Consider the following 22,450-nt stretch of genomic DNA (forward strand, 5'->3'; position numbering starts at 1 on the left):
CACTCTGGGGATGTTTCTCTCTGTTATAAGAAACAAATTTGTAAGCATAAGTTATGTGTTAAGGATAAAAACACAACTAAAAACATATGGAGAAAGGATTAAGCACAATATTTTAATTACTTTATTAATCTTCTCATACTGCATGAAAATATCTTCAGCCCTGCAACATTTATACACATGGAATGAAAATGCAAGAAATAATTTTGACATATTCTCTAATCATCTACTGCCATCTGGTGGTACGTATGTTTTCAGTAAGTTGTTAATTATCGCAGATAATGCTCCAGGTAATATACTGTTTTAAAACCAGCACTGTATTTTTGAAAGCTTTGAACTGATCTGGTGGATTCATTGATTTTTACCTTCAGGACATTTCAACTTCAACAACGTGAAGTTTTAACTACTTTCAAAACTAAGGACAGCTTTCAAACTGGTTGTAATTCCCCATGGAAAAAAAGTTTTCTAAAGCATGGGAAATCTGAAAAATCAGCTGAATTTATTCAATTATTATTTCATAAAACATTTTAGTACAGTGTAAGGATTGAATTGTGTTTCCTTGCTGCCAGATTAAGCCCCAGTCTGCAATAAACTCTGCATGGGAAGGTCCCTGCACCTACTCAAAGAAACAGTGTCATTCATGGGGCTCATTAGATCCATATGGAGTTCACTGCATGTGGGTCTGTTTCTATTGAAGACAATGGCAACACTCCCACTAATTTCAGTGTGAGCATGATCACATCCTTGTTGAATGATGTCACCCTAGCAGAATTTCTTTGGTTAGAATAACTAGGCAAACAACTTGTCAAAAATTAATGTAATCTTTAATAGAATTTCCAATAGGCATCACAATTTGTATCTGAATAAAAATAAAGCAATTTTAATCCCTAAAATTCTTACGTAGACTAGTCTATATTTAATCCCATAACATTCACCATAAAGAACTTATACATTTCAAAAACCAATTGGCTGCAGTCTTTGCACAATAGTTAAAAAAAGCAAAGATTTTTTTAGAAATCTATGATTTAATTAGAAGTGAAAATATGCACATGACTTCAATCTAGATTAAAGCAGATTCTTCCCATATCTCAAAGTAACAAGAATTCTGGAACAATTGGCTATGGCCTCAATACCTAAATCAGTAGAGATTCAATAGACCAGGGCTGATGTGCAGTAACAAAGCTGTGAAGAAACGTATATTACATCTGCCTATACTATCCTGCTCTTTAGCCAGTGTTTTTATAGTTCCTTATTTACATTAGCATCAAACTCACCTAAAATATTAAAAACCACAATAAAAATTGATCCATAAAAAAATGCCTGACATAAGATTTGAGCATTGTTAATTAAGATTTTGTGAAAGTACTAAGAAATACAGAAACAAATGCATTATGTAAAACTAAAGAGAATTCTTCATTCAGCATCTCTGGTTATACATATATAGTACTCTACAATACAGTTACAAATTAGCACTTTACACATCAGAAATCAAATAGCGACAGCAAGAAAGAATAAGATATTTGGAATGGTCAGATACACTAAAGCTATCAGACTTCATTGCATAAAATATTAGTGCAATGATGTTGCAAAATGGCATACAAAATCAGAATAAACTTGCTCTAAGAAATACTGTTGAAATCAAACATATGGAGCTTAATAGCTTTTTTACCCGGGGGGAACTAACAAGAGAATGGATCAAGTAGACAATAACTGCTGTTGTATTCTCATCCATAAATTACTGGGGATATATCGTCCTTGAAAACCTTGAAATCAGGGCTATGGATAAGTGCTATGTAATTTAATATGGATTAAAACAATAGGCTTCTATAGAAATTATAAATCTACAGAATTAAATTGACTAGCAAGTAAAATCCTTTCCATATGTTTTTGGACCATCCTATATAAATTCTTTAATAGGATATAATTCTCTATTAAATTCCATAGCTTCAAATTATTATACGAAGGTCATTGTTTTCTTTTAAATTGTATAGCACTTTTCCATAACGCTGTAGTTAATAATATTCTTCTACCATGTTCCAAAACAGGCAGAAGAAAAACATAAACAGTGCCCTGTATAAAGGGAGAAGGTATCTATAGAAAATGTAAGGTCCACATTAGAAAAGGATAAACTATTATGATGGCCAAATTAAACACAATATGATAAGGGTGAACTTGACCTCTCTCCTCAGAGTTTGAGATAGAAAAGGGAGCAAAGTAGCCATCAATGACCTTAGTGATTTTAGTCTTTCATACAGTCAACCCTTTTCAAACTTAGCTCTCATTTTATGAATTCTGCAAATTAAACCTATTAATATATTACAAATTCTTAACAGACTATTCTTCCTACACTGTATTGTAGTTACATCGTATACAAATACAGAGTCCTTGGACCTGTTTAAATCCATTCAAGTCAATGGGTTTTGGAACATGCTCCAGGAGTAGAATTTTGAAGTGTCTAAAAATGACTGAAGAGCATAAGCTCCATTTTCATAAGTCACTTAGGAGCAAATCCCATTGGAACTCAGTAGTAATTAGGGGTTTTTCAAAATTGTACCTTTCGGACAGATCTCTCTCTAAGGTGTATCACAGATGTTTATACGGCGGAGTCTGACAAACTGTAGTCCCTGTAGTGACAGGGGGGACCTGGCTGGGAACCCTGGCAGTAGCTGAACTGCCTCTGTGGGCAAACTCCACAGTCCATGTATAGTCATTATGACGTACTCACAGCTAAGGGCAAATATTGCCCAGTTGACCTACAATGATATAATCCAACACATACAAGCCTTAGATACATACAGAATTTTGAACATATAGGTCCAAAATCTTCCCTCAGCTATCACCATGCAGCTACGTTGCATACAGTGAGATTGTATGGATGAAAGTAGTAGTTCATCTCCAGTACATTTCCACTGGAAAACAAGCCTCTTTCTTATAATACTAACCACATATCAATTTCCCTCTTGATAGCTTTATGGACAGTACAAGCCAAAAGTAGCCTCTGTGTTCTGGAAATTTAGAATAAATCTGAGGAATGTGATATGTCAACAGTCCTGATGGCTGCCCACCAGAACCAGAGGTGAAAGAAGAGTGTTCTCAAAGTTCACCAACGAGTCAGTATCTTCTGATACAAAGTGAAAAAATAACTTCCACAGCATACACTATCTGACTGCCCGTGCTCCATACATGGGACCAAAGAGCTGACTGATAAACTGGACTTGGTAAGCATAGGAGGAGGAAGAATATTTATACTGGGGTCTTGGTTTCCTATTAATTTTGGGCCCCACTAAAACAATGGAACTACTCACAGAGGGGCAGATTCCATACCTTTATCCGGGAGCATGGTATTGTACTCAGAAGGAGCCTCACTGATTTCAATGGGTAAGAGACAAGTGAGACACAATCCAGCTCTGAGCAAAATACTATTCAACTACTCAGTGAGCCGGATACAACACACATCAAAATCAATGGGAAGGCACACACTGACTACAATGGGCATGGGATCAGACCCAAAATGAGACCCCACATTTATGAAAAATATTTAAAAAGTTAACTCTCTATATAGATAGATAGATAGACAGACACGCTTTCAGCAATTTTTGAATATACCTAAGCTACATTTTGATTTTAAAAAAAGAAAAGAGAGAAATTCTCAGCAGGCAATACCCTGTGCAGAAAGTCCTTATATCCCTCTACACAATGCGGCTCTGAACTAATCCCTTTTCTTTAAAAAATATACATTTTAAGCAATAGCAAAGCTGGATGAAAACAATACTCAAGAAAGTCAGAATGACTCTGTTAATTAATTACACAGAGAGAGACTTAATACACAAGAGTGTATTTTTTTAAATAATAGCCATAACTTTAAAATTTTGTCTTGTCTCTGTTTCTGTCACAACTACGGTTGCTCCGTATTTACAGTAACTGTTATTTTGGTTGCTTTAAAAAACAGAGTCAAATTAAATACTATGGGCAACTTTGGTAAGGATGGGATGGGAGCATAACTATCCAGCAAACAGGTGCTCACGATCATTGCAAAAGCAGAAACAGCTCCCGATCCTATCCTCCAACTCTGGCAGAACTTTCAAAGAATACACACTGGATTTTACCTGAGTATGGAGTGCAGGTTTAGGCCTAAATGCAGGTCCATAATCTGGAATAAGGAGCTCTTACCCTCCCTCCCTGGAGTCCCAATCTAGTAAAGCACTGAAGCATGGGTTTATATGCTTAAAGATAAGCATACACAGACACACTCACTCCACTTAATCTATTCCTACAAGCCCTTCCTGCAATCAGTAATGGGAATTGTGGTTTTCAGGATCAGATCCTAATACTGTGCAGCAGTGGGTGTTTCTTTGCTGCTGGCTAAGGACGCCTGTATCGTTATCATAAGGAACACAGCCGCTAGCACCCCTGTTCAGTCCACCAATGCTTCCTGTAACAGAGGTCCTCCAGAGTGGCTTTTCTACAAGGCTCAAGGACACCAGAACTGGGTCAAGCCAACTTTGATCCTGGACTCCTGCTGCTAGCCACAGATTTGCCAGTCGGCACCTGCGTATCAATCACATTTCTTTGCCACTTCCCGGAGTTCAATGGCTAGATCATTCACTATGAGGAGGGAATTTGTGTTCATTATTTTTATTTTATTTTTAGGATATTCAGAAATAAAGTCCCAGGAATAGAGACCCTGCTTGCCAAATTTCACTGTAAGAATCAAAGCCATCTTTCAATGTAAAGAGTATTAAAACTTTCTGAAACCTTTGAACAGCTTATTTATAAAAAATATGTAACTTACAAACTGGCAAAAGCTCACTTCTTTGTAAAGATAAAAATGATATGATTTTTTTTTATTATCATCCACTTGTGAATGCATCACTTCCTGGCTCCCATAACTGCTTTGAAGATAGCTCCATTTACTTTTCCTGTTGTCCAATCATGAACGTATACAATGGAGTTCAGTATTAATGTTAAGTAGCCTTAGGTATGCAGAGCAGAACTGAGCAGGGTACTGACACAAACCCACAGTTATGCTTACTGAAAGTCAAATCAAAGGGTAGATAATTTTTCAGAATAATTCCATAAACTAACACCATTCCTTAATTTTTAACACCCGTCCATAAACTGTAAGCAAAACAAAAATAATGCTGAAAGAGAAAAAGAACCTTTGGAAAATAGAAAGTTAGCCTTAATTGTTTTTTCACTTAATCTAATTCTGTATTTCTTTAGAAAAAGTAAGTAACTATAGCATGAAAAAAGCATTTAAGAAGTTGTTAAATTTGTCCAGTAGAAACACACAAAATTTTTCTGACCCAGCGATTTAGCCTATAGGCCCAATCCTGCTTCTACTGAACACAATGGGAGGCTAGTCTCTGATATCTCTGGATGATGTTTCAGCCCTTATTAATATAAAACTTTCTTTGGGTGATTTATGGAAATCTCAGAAGTGCTACATAAACGTCTCTTCTTACACCATCCAACTCTGAAGCAAGCCTGCCTGGATTACAAACAAGAAGCAGAACAGGGAAATCGCTGAAAAGTGCTGGTGCAATCCCGGAGAGCCATCATTGGAGTCTGTATCTCTTTTGCAAAGACTGCAGTCATTTTCACAGAAGACGCAAGATGTCAAGCCTTGCATCACTTCTGAATTGTAACTTCTCACTGCTCTTCTCCCTGTCCAAAGAGGTTAGTAAGCATCAGCTTCTGATCTTAATAGAAATCATTGTCAAACAAACAAATATTTAGTCTGCATTTTCACTGCCGTTTGAGATCTTTTATTCATGTTTATTAAAATAAATACTTGGTATGAACCAAGCCACTGAAATGCTATGACTTCTAGTGGAATCTAGAATGCAAGAGGAAAACAATGCTTTTAATTCAAATCCATCACCAGCAGTTGGCCAATGCTTCAGAAAAAAATAATAACTTACAGCTGTATATTGAAGCTACAAACAATAATAGCAAAAAGATGATTTAACTTCATGGGGAAAGTATTTTTGAAAGGATACAACCAAACACAAATCAGACTGGGGCAAATACCGCAAAAATTAGACATGAATCTTTGCCCCTTTTTATGTTCACTTTCTGCCATCCCTGAAGGTTTTGCAACGTACTTGCACGAACACTTACAAAAAGGTAGTTTGAATTGCACATGTTCAGGTATCCACAGTCACAGAGAAAACTAGGGTTGATTGGAAATCTTCTGAATGAATATTTTTTCCATTGGAAAATGCCGATTTGTCAACATCGAAACATTCTGCCAGAACGTGTTGATTCCTAGGCAACCCACCTAGCAGGCCACTGAACTCACAAGCAGGAGCCTGGAAGCCCCGGGACCCCAGCTCCCAAGCGCTCTGGCTCCTTGGCAGCTCTCCTGCTGGGCTGCCAGGCTACAACCCATGTGATGGGGAGCTTGGGAACCAGGGTTCCCAGGCTCCTTTGCAGCCCACCAGAGCCAGGTCTCACAGGCTCCCGGGGAGCCCAAGGTGCACATTTTGTTTTGGAGACAGCAAACCGTACCTGCTGTGGAACCATTTCAGTAATTCTGAAATGAAATGCTGCAGGATTCCAGGTCTGCAGAAAATGTCAAGGTTTTGTCTTTTCATCCCGATTCAGGATGGAAATTTTTCCAAAGCCTCAAAAAAAATTTTGCAGAAAGGAAATGTAGTTTCATGGCCAGCTGTAGATAAAACACTGCTTGACACAGCCAGGAGATAAGAGCTCTCCAAACTCCTCATCAGAGCCCTGGCATAGAGACACTTAATCAGATTAGACAAGGTTCTGCTCACACCCTTACAACCAACATGCACATCCAACTTTTTTCTCTCAGCAACTGTGGGTGATGACAGAAAATTCCAGAGCACTTAATGCACTAAAGCACTTGGCATATGTCATATCGGATGGAACACTGATTATTAACACAGCAGGGGGAAAGATTCACAAAACCCCTTGCCAGAGTCTGGGCACAGAGGCCATTGTACTGCCTCTGATACTTGATTAATGAACATCGTGGACAATATTACTTTAATTGTAATCACATGCATTGGCAAAATTGCTGCTTCACTAATTTATATTGGCTATCCTACATAGCACTCAAAATGGCCTGCTTGTAAAATAATATGTGAAGCAATCTTTTTCTTTATTTAGGGTTAAAACTATGGAGTATTTGTGGTTTATATTGTAGTTTTTATACAACAGCACAAGATGTAATTGTACATTACACCTTTACTTTTTACGCCTCTAAGTGATGCCTTGTTAAACAATCAGTGTGTTCAAACCTAGAGGATAATAAGCGAAGTGATAGCCAACGTGGATTTGTCAAGAACGAATCATGGCAAAAAAACCTAATTTCCTTCTTTGAAGGGGTTACCGCATAGGAGGGCAGCAGTAGACATGATACATTTGGGTTTTGGCAAAGTTTTTGACATAGTCCCACATGACATTCATATAAGTAACCTAGGAAAATACGGTGTAGATGAAATCAGTATAAAGTGGGCACACAGCTGGCTGAAAGACCATACTCAAAGAGCAATTATCAGTGCTATGCTGTCAAACTGGGAAGTCATATCAAGTGGGGTGCCACAGGGCTCTGGTCTGCAATATTTCCATTAACAACCTGGAGGACAGAATGGAGAGTATGCTTATGAAATTTGCAGATGACACCAAGATGGGAGGGGTTGCAAGCATGTTAGAGAACAGGATTGGGATTCAAAATGATCTTCATAAATTGCAGAATTGGTCTGAAATCAGTAAATACAAGTGCAAAGCAGTGCACTTAGGAAGGAAAATCAAACGCACAAATATAAAATGAGGAATAACTGGTTAGGCAGCAGTACTGCTGAAAAGGATAGAGAGGTGATAGTGTATCACAAATTGAATATGTGTTAATATGTGTGATGGTGTGGCAAAAAAAGGCTAATGTTATTCTGGGACGTATTAACAAGAGTGGCATCTGTAAGACACAGAAGGTAATTGTTCCACTCAGCACTGGTGAGTCCTCAGCTGGAATACTGTGTCCAGTTTGGGGCACCACACCTTAAGAAAGATATGAACAAATTGGAGAGAGTCCAGAGGAGAGCAACAAAAAAAAGTTTTAGAAAATCTGACCTGTGAGGAAAGGTTGAAAGAATTGGGCATGTTTAGTCTATGGAAAAGAAAGCTGAGATGGACATAACAGTATTCAAATATGTAGAAGGTTGTTATAAAGAGAATGGTGATCAATTGCTCTTCATGTTCACTAAGCATAGAACAAGAAGTTATCAGCTTAGTTTGCAACAAGGGAGATTTAGGTTAGCTATTAGGGAAAACATTCTAACTGTAAGGATAGTTAAGCACTGGAACAGGTTACCTAGAGAGGTTTGGGAATCACTGTTATTGGAGGGGTTTAAGAACTAGTTAGACAAACACCTGTCAGGGATGGTCTAGACATACTTAATCCTTCCCCAGCATCAGTGGGCAAGTAGCCTTGACGTCCTGTTGAGTTCTCTTTCAGCCCTACATTTCTATAAGTCTACGATTTATTTATGCATTGCTGTGCCATGGAGTATTTGGATTTCCTCTGTGTCTACTAAGGGATGGACAATAAAAACTGGATACAATAATTGGCACAACGCTTTCACCCATTCCTCAAAACAAACCCAAATCTTTATTAAAGTTTAGGTCAGTTTGTAATAGGAGGACCCAGCCCTCTGCCATTTTCTCTGGCCTATCTTAACCTCTTTCTCCCCTTTCCCCCTCCCCAATGATTCCCCACTGCCTCCAACTTTACCCAAGAGTTTCATACATTGCTGAATTTCTTCAAAACACATGCCACACCTAAAACAGAACTCGGGAAATATTTCTGCATGTACATCTCTTTTACATAACTATTGAAATCAAAATACTGGCACTCTCTCTTCTAAGGAACTCTGACTTTAAATAAGAAACAGATGGAAGGGCCACCTGAAAGATAATCATTAACTTGGTAACTGAACCACACCAGAGTTCATACTTCATTTTGGTAGTTTTGGAAACACACTAGGCCAGATTTTCAGCTGGTATAAATTGGCTTCAATAGAGTTATGCTGATCTACACCAGCTGAGAACTGCTCCATTAAGACTAAAAGAGATAACAGTAATTCATTATAACTCTTGACACATTTGCAGGTTACTGGACAGTAACCTATGGCATTTATCAAGTATCAAGTGGCTTTTTCTTGATCTTCACATCTTCTCTGCTTTCATGAATACAATAATTGCATATTTTAGCTTGTGAATCTCAGTGATCTATCAAGAATGACTGACACTTACTGGGTTCATAATAATCCACTATAGTCACGGAGGCGCTTTGAGTATTTGCTACTTTGAAGTCTCTCACAGCAGGAATATCCACACAAACCTGTGTTTCATTTAGCTAGAAAAATACAAAAAAAAAAAAACATTCAGAGAATTCTAGATAGGGTGTTGTGAGGGGAGGGATGGGGACTAGATGGTTGGGTAATGTTCTAAAAACTCACCTCTAAAGACCAGAGTCTGAATTTAGGTCATTAAACTGATCTCTTTAGTGGAAATTTAGCCAAATCACAGACCATTTAAGTAAGCAAACAATTTACTAAGGCTCAATCCAGCAAACCTATACTGATCTAAGTAGTCTTTACCGACACATGCAGTCCTGTTGACAACAGTATTGTGAGTAATGGTTTAGCCTTACTGACTCCCCAAAAGATGTAATTATTATTTTTATAAAGGTGTCCTTCGGAATTTAAATCAAATAACTGGTGAGTTGAGTTTAGCACCTGCCATTACAAATGTATTTTCTTGTTTTTTTTCAAACTTACAGAGTCTAAGTATAAGTTGACTTTCCCATTGTCCTTTTCCACCTTCTTAACTGGATCATCTAATGAAATGAAATCCGGTGATACAGAGAAGCCACTAAGTAAGTCAATCTCCATGAGGGCCATACCACTCTTGGAAGATGCACCGGACCCCAAGTACCTTTTAAAAAAATGGAGACAGGAAAACTTTTAATAGAAATCAAATATTCTAACATTGAAATAAAATATTCTGCTATTTATATTCCACATTATAATATAGAAAGTATAGTATCTGGGAAATGAGGGAAAGAAGATATATTTGAGAACAGATGTTGAATTTCTAAGGTTTTAAGTGACTCATTTAACATACTCTGAAAATTAATGACTTAGACAAACATGTATATCTCAATTCCCCCTAGCAACCTCAAGGCCAAGGAGTAGATTTACCTCTGAGCAAAGAAAAGTATTGCAGTTATTTGCAATATGCAGGAGCCTAATTCTGATCCCACTGAAGCCAAAGGGAGTTCTGTCATTGGCTTCAGTAAGAGTAGACATGGGCCCCCAAAATGCAGAGTATTAATATAATTATGTGCAAATTTTAAAGGGGCCTGCATGAAAAAACAGATTGCACATTGCTGGGATTCTAAAACTATATCACTTGATGCTACCATTTTCTGGTATTTTTGTGTAAATTTATAGATTGAAGAGTCTATTGAATATGCTCCCTATTTCTCCAATAAGGGTCCATAATTCACTTAATGGAATCAGTTGATTACCTCTCCGACCTCCAATACAATTTTAAAATGTTCATTCCATGTTATCCATCTGGTTTTGGAAAGGGCAAGTTTACCAAGTTGAATTTTTCCATTTTCCCCCCAATATTGCTTATTATAGCATCTTCTGCCAGTTTGAGAATCACATGCTAGATGCAGATGTAAAGGTAGCCATCTTACAGCAAAAAAACTTCAGGACCAGACTCCAAAGAGAAACTGCTGAGCTCCAATTCATTTGCAAATTTGACACCATCAGATCAGGATTAAACAAAGACTGTGAATGGCTATCCAACTACAGAAACAGTTTCTCCTCCCTTGGTGTTCACACCTCAACTGCTAGCAGAGCACCTCACCCACCCTGACTGAACTAACCTCGTTATCTCCACACTGATATATACCTGCCTCTGGAGATTTCCATTACTTGCATCTGAAGAAGTGAGGTTCTTACCCACGAAAGCTTATGCTCCCAGTACTTCTGTTAGTCTCAAAGGTGCCACAGGACCCTCTGTTGCTTTTTACAGATTCAGACTAACACGGCTACCCCTCTGATACTTGACACCATGCAAGGCACTGCATTTAGCCGTATGGAATGGAAATCTATCAACCTCATGAAGAAACTTGCACAAATACAGACAGACATCATCTTCCTTTCCAAATGCAAACGGATGGACATCATACCAAATGGACTGAAGGTGAAAAATCCATTGCTATCTACATACTGCACAGACCACAGTGAGAGATTATGCCATACATTATCAAAGAAACTGAGGAACCACCTGATCAGCATCCTATACAGCAAACAGAAAAACATCAAGAAAGAGCTCTCCAACCTGGAGACTTTCATAAATAACCAACCCTCCACACAAATGGACTTTACTAAAATAAGACAGGAGATCTACATTACACACTTCACCTCTCTACAAAGGAAAAAGGACCGTAAGCTGTCTAAAATCCTTCCTGCCACATGGGGCCACAACAGGGGTACCCCTAACTCACCCAGCAATATCGTCAATTTATCCAGCTACACACTCAACCCAGCAGAAGAGTCTGTCCTATCTCGGGGACTCTCCTTTTGCCCCAGCACCCCCACGAACATGATACAGTTCTGTGGTGATCTGGAAGCCTACTTTCGCCGCCTCCGACTCAAAGAATACTTTCATGATAACACTGAACAGCGCACTGATACACAGATACCCTCCCACCAACAACACAGCAAGAAGAACTCCACATGGACTCCTCCTGAGGGTCGAAATGACAGTCTGGACCTATACATAGAATGCTTCCACCGACGTGCACAGGCAGAAATTGTGGAAAAACAACATCACTTGCCTCATAACCTAAGTCGTGCAGAACGCAATGCCATCCACAGCCTCAGAAACCACCCTGACATTATCATCAAAGAGGCTGATAAAGGAGGTGCTGTTGTCATCATGAACAGGTCTGACTACCAGAAGGAGGCTGCCAGACAACTCTCCAATACCAAATTCTACAGGCCGCTTTCCTCAGATCCCACTGAGGAATACACTAAGAAACTGCACCATCTACTCAGGACACTCCCTACACTAACACAGGAACAAATCAACATACCCTTAGAGCCCCGACCGGGGTTATTCTATCTACTACCTAAGATCCACAAACCTGGAAATCCTGGACGCCCCATCATCTCGGGCATTGGCACTCTCACTGAAGGACTGTCTGGATATGTGGACTCCCTACTCAGACCCTACGCCACCAGCACTCCCAGCTATCTCCGTGACACCACAGATTTCCTGAGAAAACTACAATGCATTGGTGACCTCCCAGAAAACACCATCCTAGCCACCATGGATGTAGAGGCTCTCTACACTAACATCCCACATACAGATGTAATACAAGCTGTCAGGAACAGTATCCCTGATGATGACACAGCACAACTTATTGCTGAGCTCTGTGACTTTATCCTCACGCACAATTATTTCAAATTTGGTGACAATATATACCTCCAGACCAGTGGCACCGCTATGGGCACCCGCATGGCCCCACAATATGCCAACATTTTTATGGCTGACCTGGAACAACGCTTCCTCAGCTCTCGTCCACTCATGCCCCTTCTCTACCTACGCTATATTGATGACATCTTCATCCTCTGGACCCAGGGGAAGGAGACCCTGGAAGAATTCCACCATGCTTTCAACAGCTTCCACCCCACCATCAACCTCAGCCTGGACCAATCTACACGGGAGGTCCACTTCCTGGACACCACCGTACAAATAAGCGATGGCCACATTAACACCACCCTATACCGAAAACCCACCGACCGCTACGCCTACCTTCATGCCTCCAGCTTCCACCCCAGTCACACCACACGATCCATCGTCTACAGCCAAGCACTGAGGTACAATCGCATCTGCTCCAACCCCTCAGACAGAGACCAACACCTACAAGATCTTCACCAAGCATTCTCAAAACTACGATACCCACACAAGGAAATAAAGAAACAAATCAACAGAGCCAGACGTGTACCCAGAAGCCTCCTGCTACAAGACAGGCCCAGAAGAGAAACCAGCAGAACTCCACTGACCATCACCTACAGTCCTCAGCTTAAACCTCTCCAACGCATCATCAGTGATCTACAACCCATCCTGGACAATGATCCCTCACTTTCACAGACCTTGGGAGGCAGGCCAGTCCTCGCCCACAGACAACCTGCCAACCTTAAGCATATTCTCACCAGCAACCACGCACCGCACCATAACAACTCTAACTCAGGAACCAACCCATGCAACAAACCTCGATGCCAACTCTGCCCACATATCTACACCAGCAACACCATCACTGGACCTAACCAGATCAGCTACAACATCACCGGCTCATTCACCTGCACATCCACCAATGTTATATATGCCATCATATGCCAGCAATGCCCCTCTGCTATGTACATTGGCCAAACTGGACAGTCACTACGCAAGAGGATAAATGGACACAAGTCAGATATCAGGAATGGCAATATACAAAAATCTGTAGGAGAACACTTCAACCTCCCTGGCCACACATAGCAGATGTAAAGGTAGCCATCTTACAGCAAAAAAACTTCAGGACCAGACTCCAAAGAGAAACTGCTGAGCTCCAATTCATTTGCAAATTTGACACCATCAGATCAGGATTAAACAAAGACTGTGAATGGCTATCCAACTACAGAAACAGTTTCTCCTCCCTTGGTGTTCACACCTCAACTGCTAGCAGAGCACCTCACCCACCCTGACTGAACTAACCTCGTTATCTCCATACTGATATATACCTGCCTCTGGAGATTTCCATTACTTGCATCTGAAGAAGTGAGGTTCTTACCCACGAAAGCTTATGCTCCCAGTACTTCTGTTAGTCTCAAAGGTGCCACAGGACCCTCTGTTGCTTTTTACAGATTCAGACTAACACGGCTACCCCTCTGATACATGCTAGATGTGAAAGCTTTTCTCTATAGCAGGACTCTAACATACCGTGGTCCACAATGGAACTATCAAAATATTTGTATGGCTTTATCTTCTGCGTGTAACACTTCTATGCCCAGCCAAGATGGCTTCTTTAAATAAAGTAGGTGGCAAAGGCTGTTTCCTTGGCACTGAGGCTAAACCACCATTGTTATCGGGGATGGAACGTGTCTCTAATCTGAATGCCTGACAGTAGTTGAAAGTAATTGAATAAAACTATTTTTTGTAGATTTGGATGGTTTAAAAAAGGGGAAGACTTGCTTTTCAAAGCAATGCTATTAAGCCTGACAGCATGGCTGATTGAACACAGATATGACTTTGAAAGAAATACAGCACCACTGCTGACTTCGGTTGGCTCATGAGATTAGAAACAAATGAAACCATCTGTTGGATGAGGCACTGTGCCAAAGTAGCTGCTATTGAAAACAAATTACTGAATTGGAACTGGATGTAATTAGGTCTGTGTTTATAATTACAGCTGAGAGGATATAGAAACATCCAAGCCATCTAACTAGCCTGGGTACCACTAAAATAACAATGGGTAACCCAACCAACCTGGTACTAGCCCAAAAAAGTGAGTCAGATCTACCCCCTAACAATTACACATGTGCCTTCCTCCAAAAAAACAGAAAGAGGCAGGGGATAGTCCCAGCTTTTGTCTCCTCTGCAACATGGGCCCTTAAAACACACACACACACACACACACACACACACACACACACACACACATATATACACAGCTAAGAAAATGGCTAGTGATAGAAGGAAAGAAGTGAGAAGAAAAACTTGTCTCTTAATTGAGTTAAGGAGACCCTGAGCTGGAACTTTGGGTTATGAGATCATTCCTCCAGCAGTCTAGGAGCTGTTGCTCCCCTCTGCATCATGCAGCACAGGGCAGCAAATGAGCACAGATATCAAGTATATGTAGCCAGTAAGCACAGAGGGCAGAGTGAATAGAGCTAATGGAGCATGCCTTCCTATTCCTTAGAGACCGCAGAAATCCCACTGCATGCAGAGGCAAGGCCATCCAGAATTAGAAACAACAACACATGTTCCTCTACCAATCTTGCAAGTTTTCTAACCAAAAATCCATCATGCCGCTGTCAGAGTTCAGGGAAGCTGCACCTGTATTCCCCTTGTATGGTCCAACAAGGGCAACCAATCTCAGGCTTCCGTCACCCCTCTTGTGTGGAGACACAGTTCTCTTTCCTTTCAGACCTGGAGATCATCAGGCTGAACAGTTTCCGGCCATCACTGTGTTGTTCCCAGCAGAGGCAGGCTGCCCAAGCAGGCCTGCTTGCTGTCTATTCAGGGATGGTTAACAGTGGGACTGCCCATAGTTATATTTACCACACAGCTTTTTCTATGCAAGCCTATTTTGTTCTTAAGGTAGAAGGACTACAGAGAAAACATATTACAATGAAAGAATCTACATGCATGCTAATAAAGTTTACCAGAGATCACCCCAGCACTAACATGGGCTCTGGCAGGAGCAGTCTTTCAACACCCCACCCGCAGGGTTTCCTTGTAGTTACCAGTTCATCTCAGCTTCAGCTCATAACAAGCATCTAGTCTTATGGGGCCTCAGTAGGCCCACTCCTTCCAACCGTTCTCTAAGGATTGGGGCCCTCTGTGGACCACGGGTCCTGTCCGTTTGCTGGATCAGGAAGAAGGCAATGAGCCTGTGTAAAACAGGCTATTTATCCAAAAATCCTTTCTTTGTCTCTTGGACCCTGGGGAATCTAGTTTGAACTAATATATGGGCACCTCTCCAGAAGGTAGCTTCAAAGAGTCTGATAACTGAAAGAATTACATTAGCATCTCTCTCCAACTTGAGGAGTTACATACAGTGCCACAATAATGGACACAGTAGCATTTTGAGTACAATAGGCCTCCAAATTTTTGAACCTAATTCAATAAGGTTTAATTTAATTCAATAAAGTTTATCTTAATTCTGTAAGGTTCGCCCAGGAGGTTGCAGGATATTGTCAGTCTGGCACAGTTTATACTAGGAGATTTTGTTAGACATCACAGACGCAAAGGTCAACAGCATGCAGATGACACATGGTGGGTAAATGTTATTCTGTTAACCTAGTGCTTTTGGCCAAGGTCATCTAAAGAGCTGGTTGAAGCAAGGCAGAATTTCTGCTGGTTGGTATTGGAAAAAACTTTGAGATGTTTGCAGCCATTGGCCAAAGATGCATACCGGTAACTATTCAAACCAGTCCACAGCTTAGGAATTCTCCTGAACTAACAACCTGCATCTTGCTATAATTTCTAGATTATGCTGAAATGGAAAATCACATCATGTTATATGGATTCCAAAATGACTAACAGTAAAATTATTTAGGCATTCAGTACGCATGATATGAACGTGTCCCATTAATCAGAGAAAAACAGTCTGATTATCAGATCCAGGCACAGTTCCGTTACTCTAAGGGTCAAATCCTGCCCACAATGCATTGGCACAGAGCCATCAGGACTCATGTGTACTACCTTAGGCTCCAGACTGATGGAGCTTGGTCCTGAATGATCATGTACCATTCTGAAGTGGCTGCACAGAGAAAGATGTCAAAAGTGGCAGTGCCTCTCAGCATCCCACAAGAGGGGAGAGATGGGGTCCCTCCAGGCTGTATCATTGGCCAAAAGCTCTGAATCAGATATGTCAGCCAGGGAAAGAAAACGGGGACATCCAGATAAGATTACCCCCAAGTCAGTGGTGTAACTTAGCCCAGAATTTGTTGCTGAAGTGTCTACAATTTGTGCTGGAGTTCATTTAACAGAAAACTTTGAAAAACATCCTGTTTACAGACAGCTCGGCTTATACGCTGCAGTGTCCCTGACCTCCACCTGTATCACTGGGTTATTACCAGAGACATATACATGTAATCAAGACTTTTGTTGTCAAGATTTTATACGCTCCTGTTGGTTATTACCCAATGAAGTTAATTGCACTGACCTCACATCTGGCTATATATATATATATACACACACATTATTATTTGTATTATGGTGAAGCAAGAAGTTCCAACTGTGATCAGGGCCCCATTGTGCTAGGCACTGTACAAACAGAGTGACACACAGACATTGCCCTGAAGAGATTACAGTTTAAATAAATAACATACAAAGAGTGTAGAGAGAAGGGGTATAAAAAATAAGCAGCATGAACAATGTGATGGTTTGCAAAGGTTATGTTTGCATGGAAATGATTATAATGTCACAAGAAGGGAGCTGCGATTTCGAGGGAGGAAATATTCAACAGGAACAGATAAGCTCTTAAAGACTGTTTTTCTCCCAGTGTCCTTGGTAGTAAAGCACAGAAAGAAGGGAAAAATGTAAATATATAATATACAAGCACAATGTCCTTCAGGGTTTTCTGTGAAGTATCCAGTGCTCTTTAACCACAATAGGATGTGTCTAATGAGAAAACTGCTACAGAAAGATGTTTTCTTAAATGCTTCCCTTTAATATATATATTCAATGTCATGCCAAGTAACAAAGAAAGCCAGCAAAGGAATTAAGAACACAATTCTGTTGTCTGATTGGATGGCTCAGAGGTAACTAATGAGATATGGTGGTTCTATGTCACCTGTTCACTGCTAACCCAAATATAAAAGCTGATAATATCCGATGGCTATTCAGTGGCCTATAGGAACTGAGTTTGGTGATCTCAGTCCACTTCTAGTGGACATGTATTCACATCACAAAAAACACTATCACAGCTGGTACCCTTTGTTCCATATTGGAATGGAAACAAAACCTTTTGATTGTTTTTGGAAGAACAATGTCCATTTTCACACTGAAACCAAGCACTTTTCAAAATGGGAAGGGGCGCTGTGTGTGTCAGTCATGCTCTACAGCCTGGTAGTAGGGCACTGGCCTGTGATGTGGGAGACCTGGGTTTACGTTCTTGCTCTGTCTGACTCAGAGCAGAGAGTTTTTCATTGCAGATCACTCTGAATCAGGCAGAGCAGGGACTTGAATTTGGGTCTCAGACATACCAGGCTACAGAATATGACAGCCTTGTTCTCCCCTCACCTAACAAAGTTTTTCTCAAAACCAATCTCCACAAAACGTTTCAGTTTCAACAAAACAGCGTATTGTGACAAAATTTCATTCTGTCAAAAATGTTCTGCACCAGCTCTACTTATTCACAAGTTCCTTGGTGATAAAACCTGCAGATCTTCTATTACTGAGCAGCACAGATAACCAGAAACCTTTGAAACTTCAAATGATATTATTGTGCATTTAAACACTTCCATATATCTCTAATCTTTATGAAACCCTCATACTTAGAAAAAAATTAGATGACAAATGGCAGCTTTGCTTTTTATAATTATGTCAATTAATATCTGTTCAGAGCTAATAAGCTCTCTCTCTTTGGTGGTTTAAATATTTGCTTCTGAATTTAATAATTGGTCCCTTCTATGAAGTCATTCATTTCTTCTGTAGTAGATATACATCTAAATCACAGGCATTAAAAAATACATACTTCACACCTCTTAAATAGTATCAATACTGTACAGATCAAGAGAAACAGCAGAAGCACCAAATGAGTTACTTACCTTGTACATACATTTACAGTAAAATGGTTTATGTCATTTTTGTCATCCTTTACAACAACATCTAAGTCAAAAGCTTCTTGACTTTGGATAGATCTGCGCCTTCTACCAGTGACTGAATGTTTCACGTTGTAAATAATGTTGAGCTATGGGAGTACAAACACAAAACATAGATGACGTCTGTACAGCAAAAATGAGTTCAATAAGACAGTTGGGTTGATCTCAAAGTCTATAATGGTAGAACTCCAGAGAACAGATCATATTAAGTGTAGCTATTGTCTAAAATCTGGATTCTCAAAATTCTCTGTTTGTGGTCCAATGGCAGCCATCAGTAGCCACTGAATACTTTTTGTTGACAGATCAGTATGTGATATTCAAAGGAATACAGGAAGTGTCAGAAAGCTACAAGTGCAACACTCTGAATGTCTTATGATACAGTGCCATCCACCAAAACCTTAGCAGAGCCTGACTGAGGAAAATGTGTGAGTTCTGTGAAACGTGGGAATTTTCTAACTAGCTTCCACCGTTTGATAATGTGCACTGCTGCAGATAGTTCCTGTCAATTCTGAAATGCAATGAAAGAAAACTCTGGACAATGACACTAACAGAGTTAGAAAGGAAAAATGTTCATGTACTTGAGAATATGGAAGGAGAGCAAATAGGAATTTTTACTCACAAAATAGTTTTATTTACGGAATTTACCTTGATCCTGTGTGTGAGGTGTGATTTATTATAGCAATTCTACATTCAAAATAGATTATGGTTAGCATTTTACTCTAAGCTCAGTATAATAGAGAGAGATATTTATTTAAACCTTAATAAGGACCAATTTATCACATCATCTAGTTCATTAATAAAAAGACACCATGACAGTCATCAGCTAAATACAAATCAGAAATAGCAGTAATTGAGCTTTCACCTGCCTGTTCAACAAATGCAGGCCTCTGCCAGGTGAGCTACACAAGGAAATGTGACAGTGTATCTAGCAGAGGACAGTGGTATACATATAAAACAAGCCAATACACTAGACACCCCTGCAGAGGATTCCTGATTTATTTAGTGTATGAGATGTGCATCAGCAGCTTTAAACAGCTGGAGAAGGGTTGTAGAACAAGAATTTCTTCAGGAAGGTCTGACTAATTAGGTGATGATCTGATTATCACAACATTTTAGGAAAGTATAAATGTGAACAGCCAAACCAAAGATGCTGAGGTCAGGATTAAATGACCATGAGCACTTTCTTGTGCCAGTCATTAGAGAACATTCACCATGGAAGGGAAGTGGCTGGTGTGGTGTAGAGGACCAAACATGCCAGACACAAAGCATTTAGAAGTTGCTGAGAGTTAGACATAAATGTCAGATGCCTTAAGACTGAGAAACTTGCCATGTGATATTGAATTATAATGGCAATATCGTCCCACCAAAACACAGTACACAAGCATGGTTGGGTATCTGGAAAGGGACCAGACCAAGAGTTTATAATTCAGCACCTCAAGGAGAAGAGCACGTGATACAATGAAAAGCTCAACTTTGAAATTCCTAGAATGACAAAAACAACTACAAGATGGTGAGAAAACTTTTACAATTAAGTGCTAATATACATTGGTTTGACAGACTTGCGATTATATCCAACAAAAGGAAAGTCAGCTTTTAGATAGTTTTCATATACAAATCAATACTCCCTCTCTGTCTTCTTGGCCTTCTAGATAAATCTCTGGGAACAGCAGAGAGAACTTTACATTATATGAAAGTAGTAGAGAGTTAGTTGTATTTGAAAAGATGAACAAACTGCCATACATCACTATATGCCATCACTATATACCTCACTACAACAGTACAATAGGAGAGGATGTAGGAAATTGTACTCCATTGCCATACAATCAGTTAGCATGGTGCCAGGCAATGAAAGAAAAGATATTAGTCTAAATTCAAAGGTACCACAAAGTGTGGTACAAGTAAATCAGTAAAAGCAGAGGGCCCTTTAATTTTCTGTGAGCTACTTTTCCTGCTCTATCTTCTGACCCCTTCTTGTGTAAGTTACACCATGTACTCCAACTTACAGATATTTACTCCTGTCACTCTGTATGGCGCCTCTGAATTTAGCACTCAAGTATAGAGATGATTCAATAAAGACACCACAAAGATGGCAAAACACCACTGGCTCTGAAATGAAAACTTCTCTTGAACAATAACGTGTCCCGAGGCAACTGAACAAGTTCAGGAATAACACAGAGGATAGAGTGGTCAGTTTATTGGAGACATGGTGTAAGTTTGGTATAATCAAGCTGGAACCCACACAGCAATTTGTCATCACAGGAACAAGTTGTTTTAGCTTTTGCCAGGAAAAACAAAAGCATGAGCATTTACTACCAGCACATGGACATCTGAAGCAACATACTGAACAGGTCAATTAGCAAACATTTTACTGGAATGAGTTACTGCTGCTAAGGTCTGACTTTCCCTTCCTCCCTTCTCATGGGTGAGGGGAGGTTCGCACAGGAATGGAAACAGTTCTTAATATAAAAAGGTTAACTGAAGTCATCTTCCTTGGTGCAGCCTAACTAAATAGCAGAGAATCAGTTAACGACAGACTTGTCCACTCTTCTTGTAACACAGGGCAATACCAGAGAAGGGCAGGGAGAGGAAACTGAAATTTAATATTTTGCATCCAAAAGAACTTTAAGAAAATAACTTCAATGGTATCACATCCAAAAAATTTGAGTTATTTTGAAGGTCTTCATACAGTCAAGGACAACTTCCTCTCCCTTTCTTATTCTTAAACTATCACCATAACAAACATGTATTTGGCTGAGGGCATTTGTTGGAGGAAATATTTGTAGCATTTTCTCTCTTTTAATTATTTATTATCCTTGGTGAAAACGTGTTGGGAAAATGCACGTCTCCAGACAGATCCTCAACTGGTGTAAATCGCTGTGGCTCCGTTTCAATGGAGATAGGCTGATTTACATCAACTGGGGATCTGGCCCTTTGTCCAAAAGACTTAAGGAGAGAAAAGATAAATTTCTTTAGGACACGCACACTGTCTGCCCATACCAGGCCAGAGCTACCTTTCTTTTAAAAATGTAGGGATGGACTAATCCTGCTCCTCTCCAAGGACAATAGCTTGCTGTGCAAGTTTATCAACTGCAAAACCAAGAGACTACAAGAAAAATGTTGGCCTCTGCAATTTCCATGGCAACCTAGAGGGTTTGGAGTAGAGGCAGCTGAAACTCATTTACAGCCCACTGAGACCAATGTCAGAGAAGGTTACAAAGTAACTAGCAGAATCATCAAGAATTACACAGGTTTTTCTAAGAATCTATCTTGTGGAGAACTAAGGCTCTTCCAATAATGGTCAGTCCTTGAGATCCCAACAGGAGATGGCATGGTACTTTCTGGTATTTAAATGAATCAGTGTGTGCCATGCTACATCTGGAAGTAAAGTCAGATCCACAGAATAGAGTGTCTGACTACTGCACTCTGATAAGGTCTAGGACAGTGGAACCCAGCTGAAGAAATACGATCACGCTGTCATATGCTATCTGATTTAGCACACAAGATCCAGATCCTGCTTGCAGCTGGGAAAAAGAGAAATCTGATTTGAACAATATCAGAGCTCCTTCCTGAAAAGCAACCCCACCAAGGGAAGCAGGAGGAAAGAGGTGGTCCCACCTAAGAATAGTTTTATTGGATGAAATGCCTTACTCCAATGCCTTGTCTTTGCTCTGCCAAGCTGCAAGAAGAAAGGGTAAGGTTAAAATTGCGGCATCTCTGCCTCTAAGCTACAAGAAGAAATACAACCGAAGGGTGATTTAGATCAGTGGTTCTCAACCAGGGGTCCAGGGCCTCCTGGGAAGCCGCAAGCA

At 40.0% G+C, this 22,450-nt stretch overlaps 1 protein-coding gene across 1 annotated transcript in view; it reads right to left on the minus strand.

Moving 5' to 3' along the window:
* Nucleotides 1-799: 799 nt before the first annotated feature.
* The window catches only part of CD109 (CD109 molecule), a 119,920-nt gene continuing 98,269 nt past the window's right edge, over nt 800-22,450 (minus strand). The window contains exons 30-33 of the mRNA XM_054023059.1: nt 18,588-18,730; nt 9,807-9,963; nt 9,280-9,382; nt 800-5,664 (exon numbers count right to left, since the gene is read on the minus strand). Of these exons, the coding sequence (XP_053879034.1) occupies nt 5,459-5,664; nt 9,280-9,382; nt 9,807-9,963; nt 18,588-18,730 (609 nt within the window). The 3' untranslated portion in view covers nt 800-5,458. The remainder of the gene's footprint in view (nt 5,665-9,279; nt 9,383-9,806; nt 9,964-18,587; nt 18,731-22,450) is intronic.

The sequence above is a fragment of the Malaclemys terrapin genome, chromosome 3 (assembly GCF_027887155.1).
Source record: "Malaclemys terrapin pileata isolate rMalTer1 chromosome 3, rMalTer1.hap1, whole genome shotgun sequence".
Taxonomy (NCBI): Eukaryota; Metazoa; Chordata; order Testudines; family Emydidae; genus Malaclemys; species Malaclemys terrapin.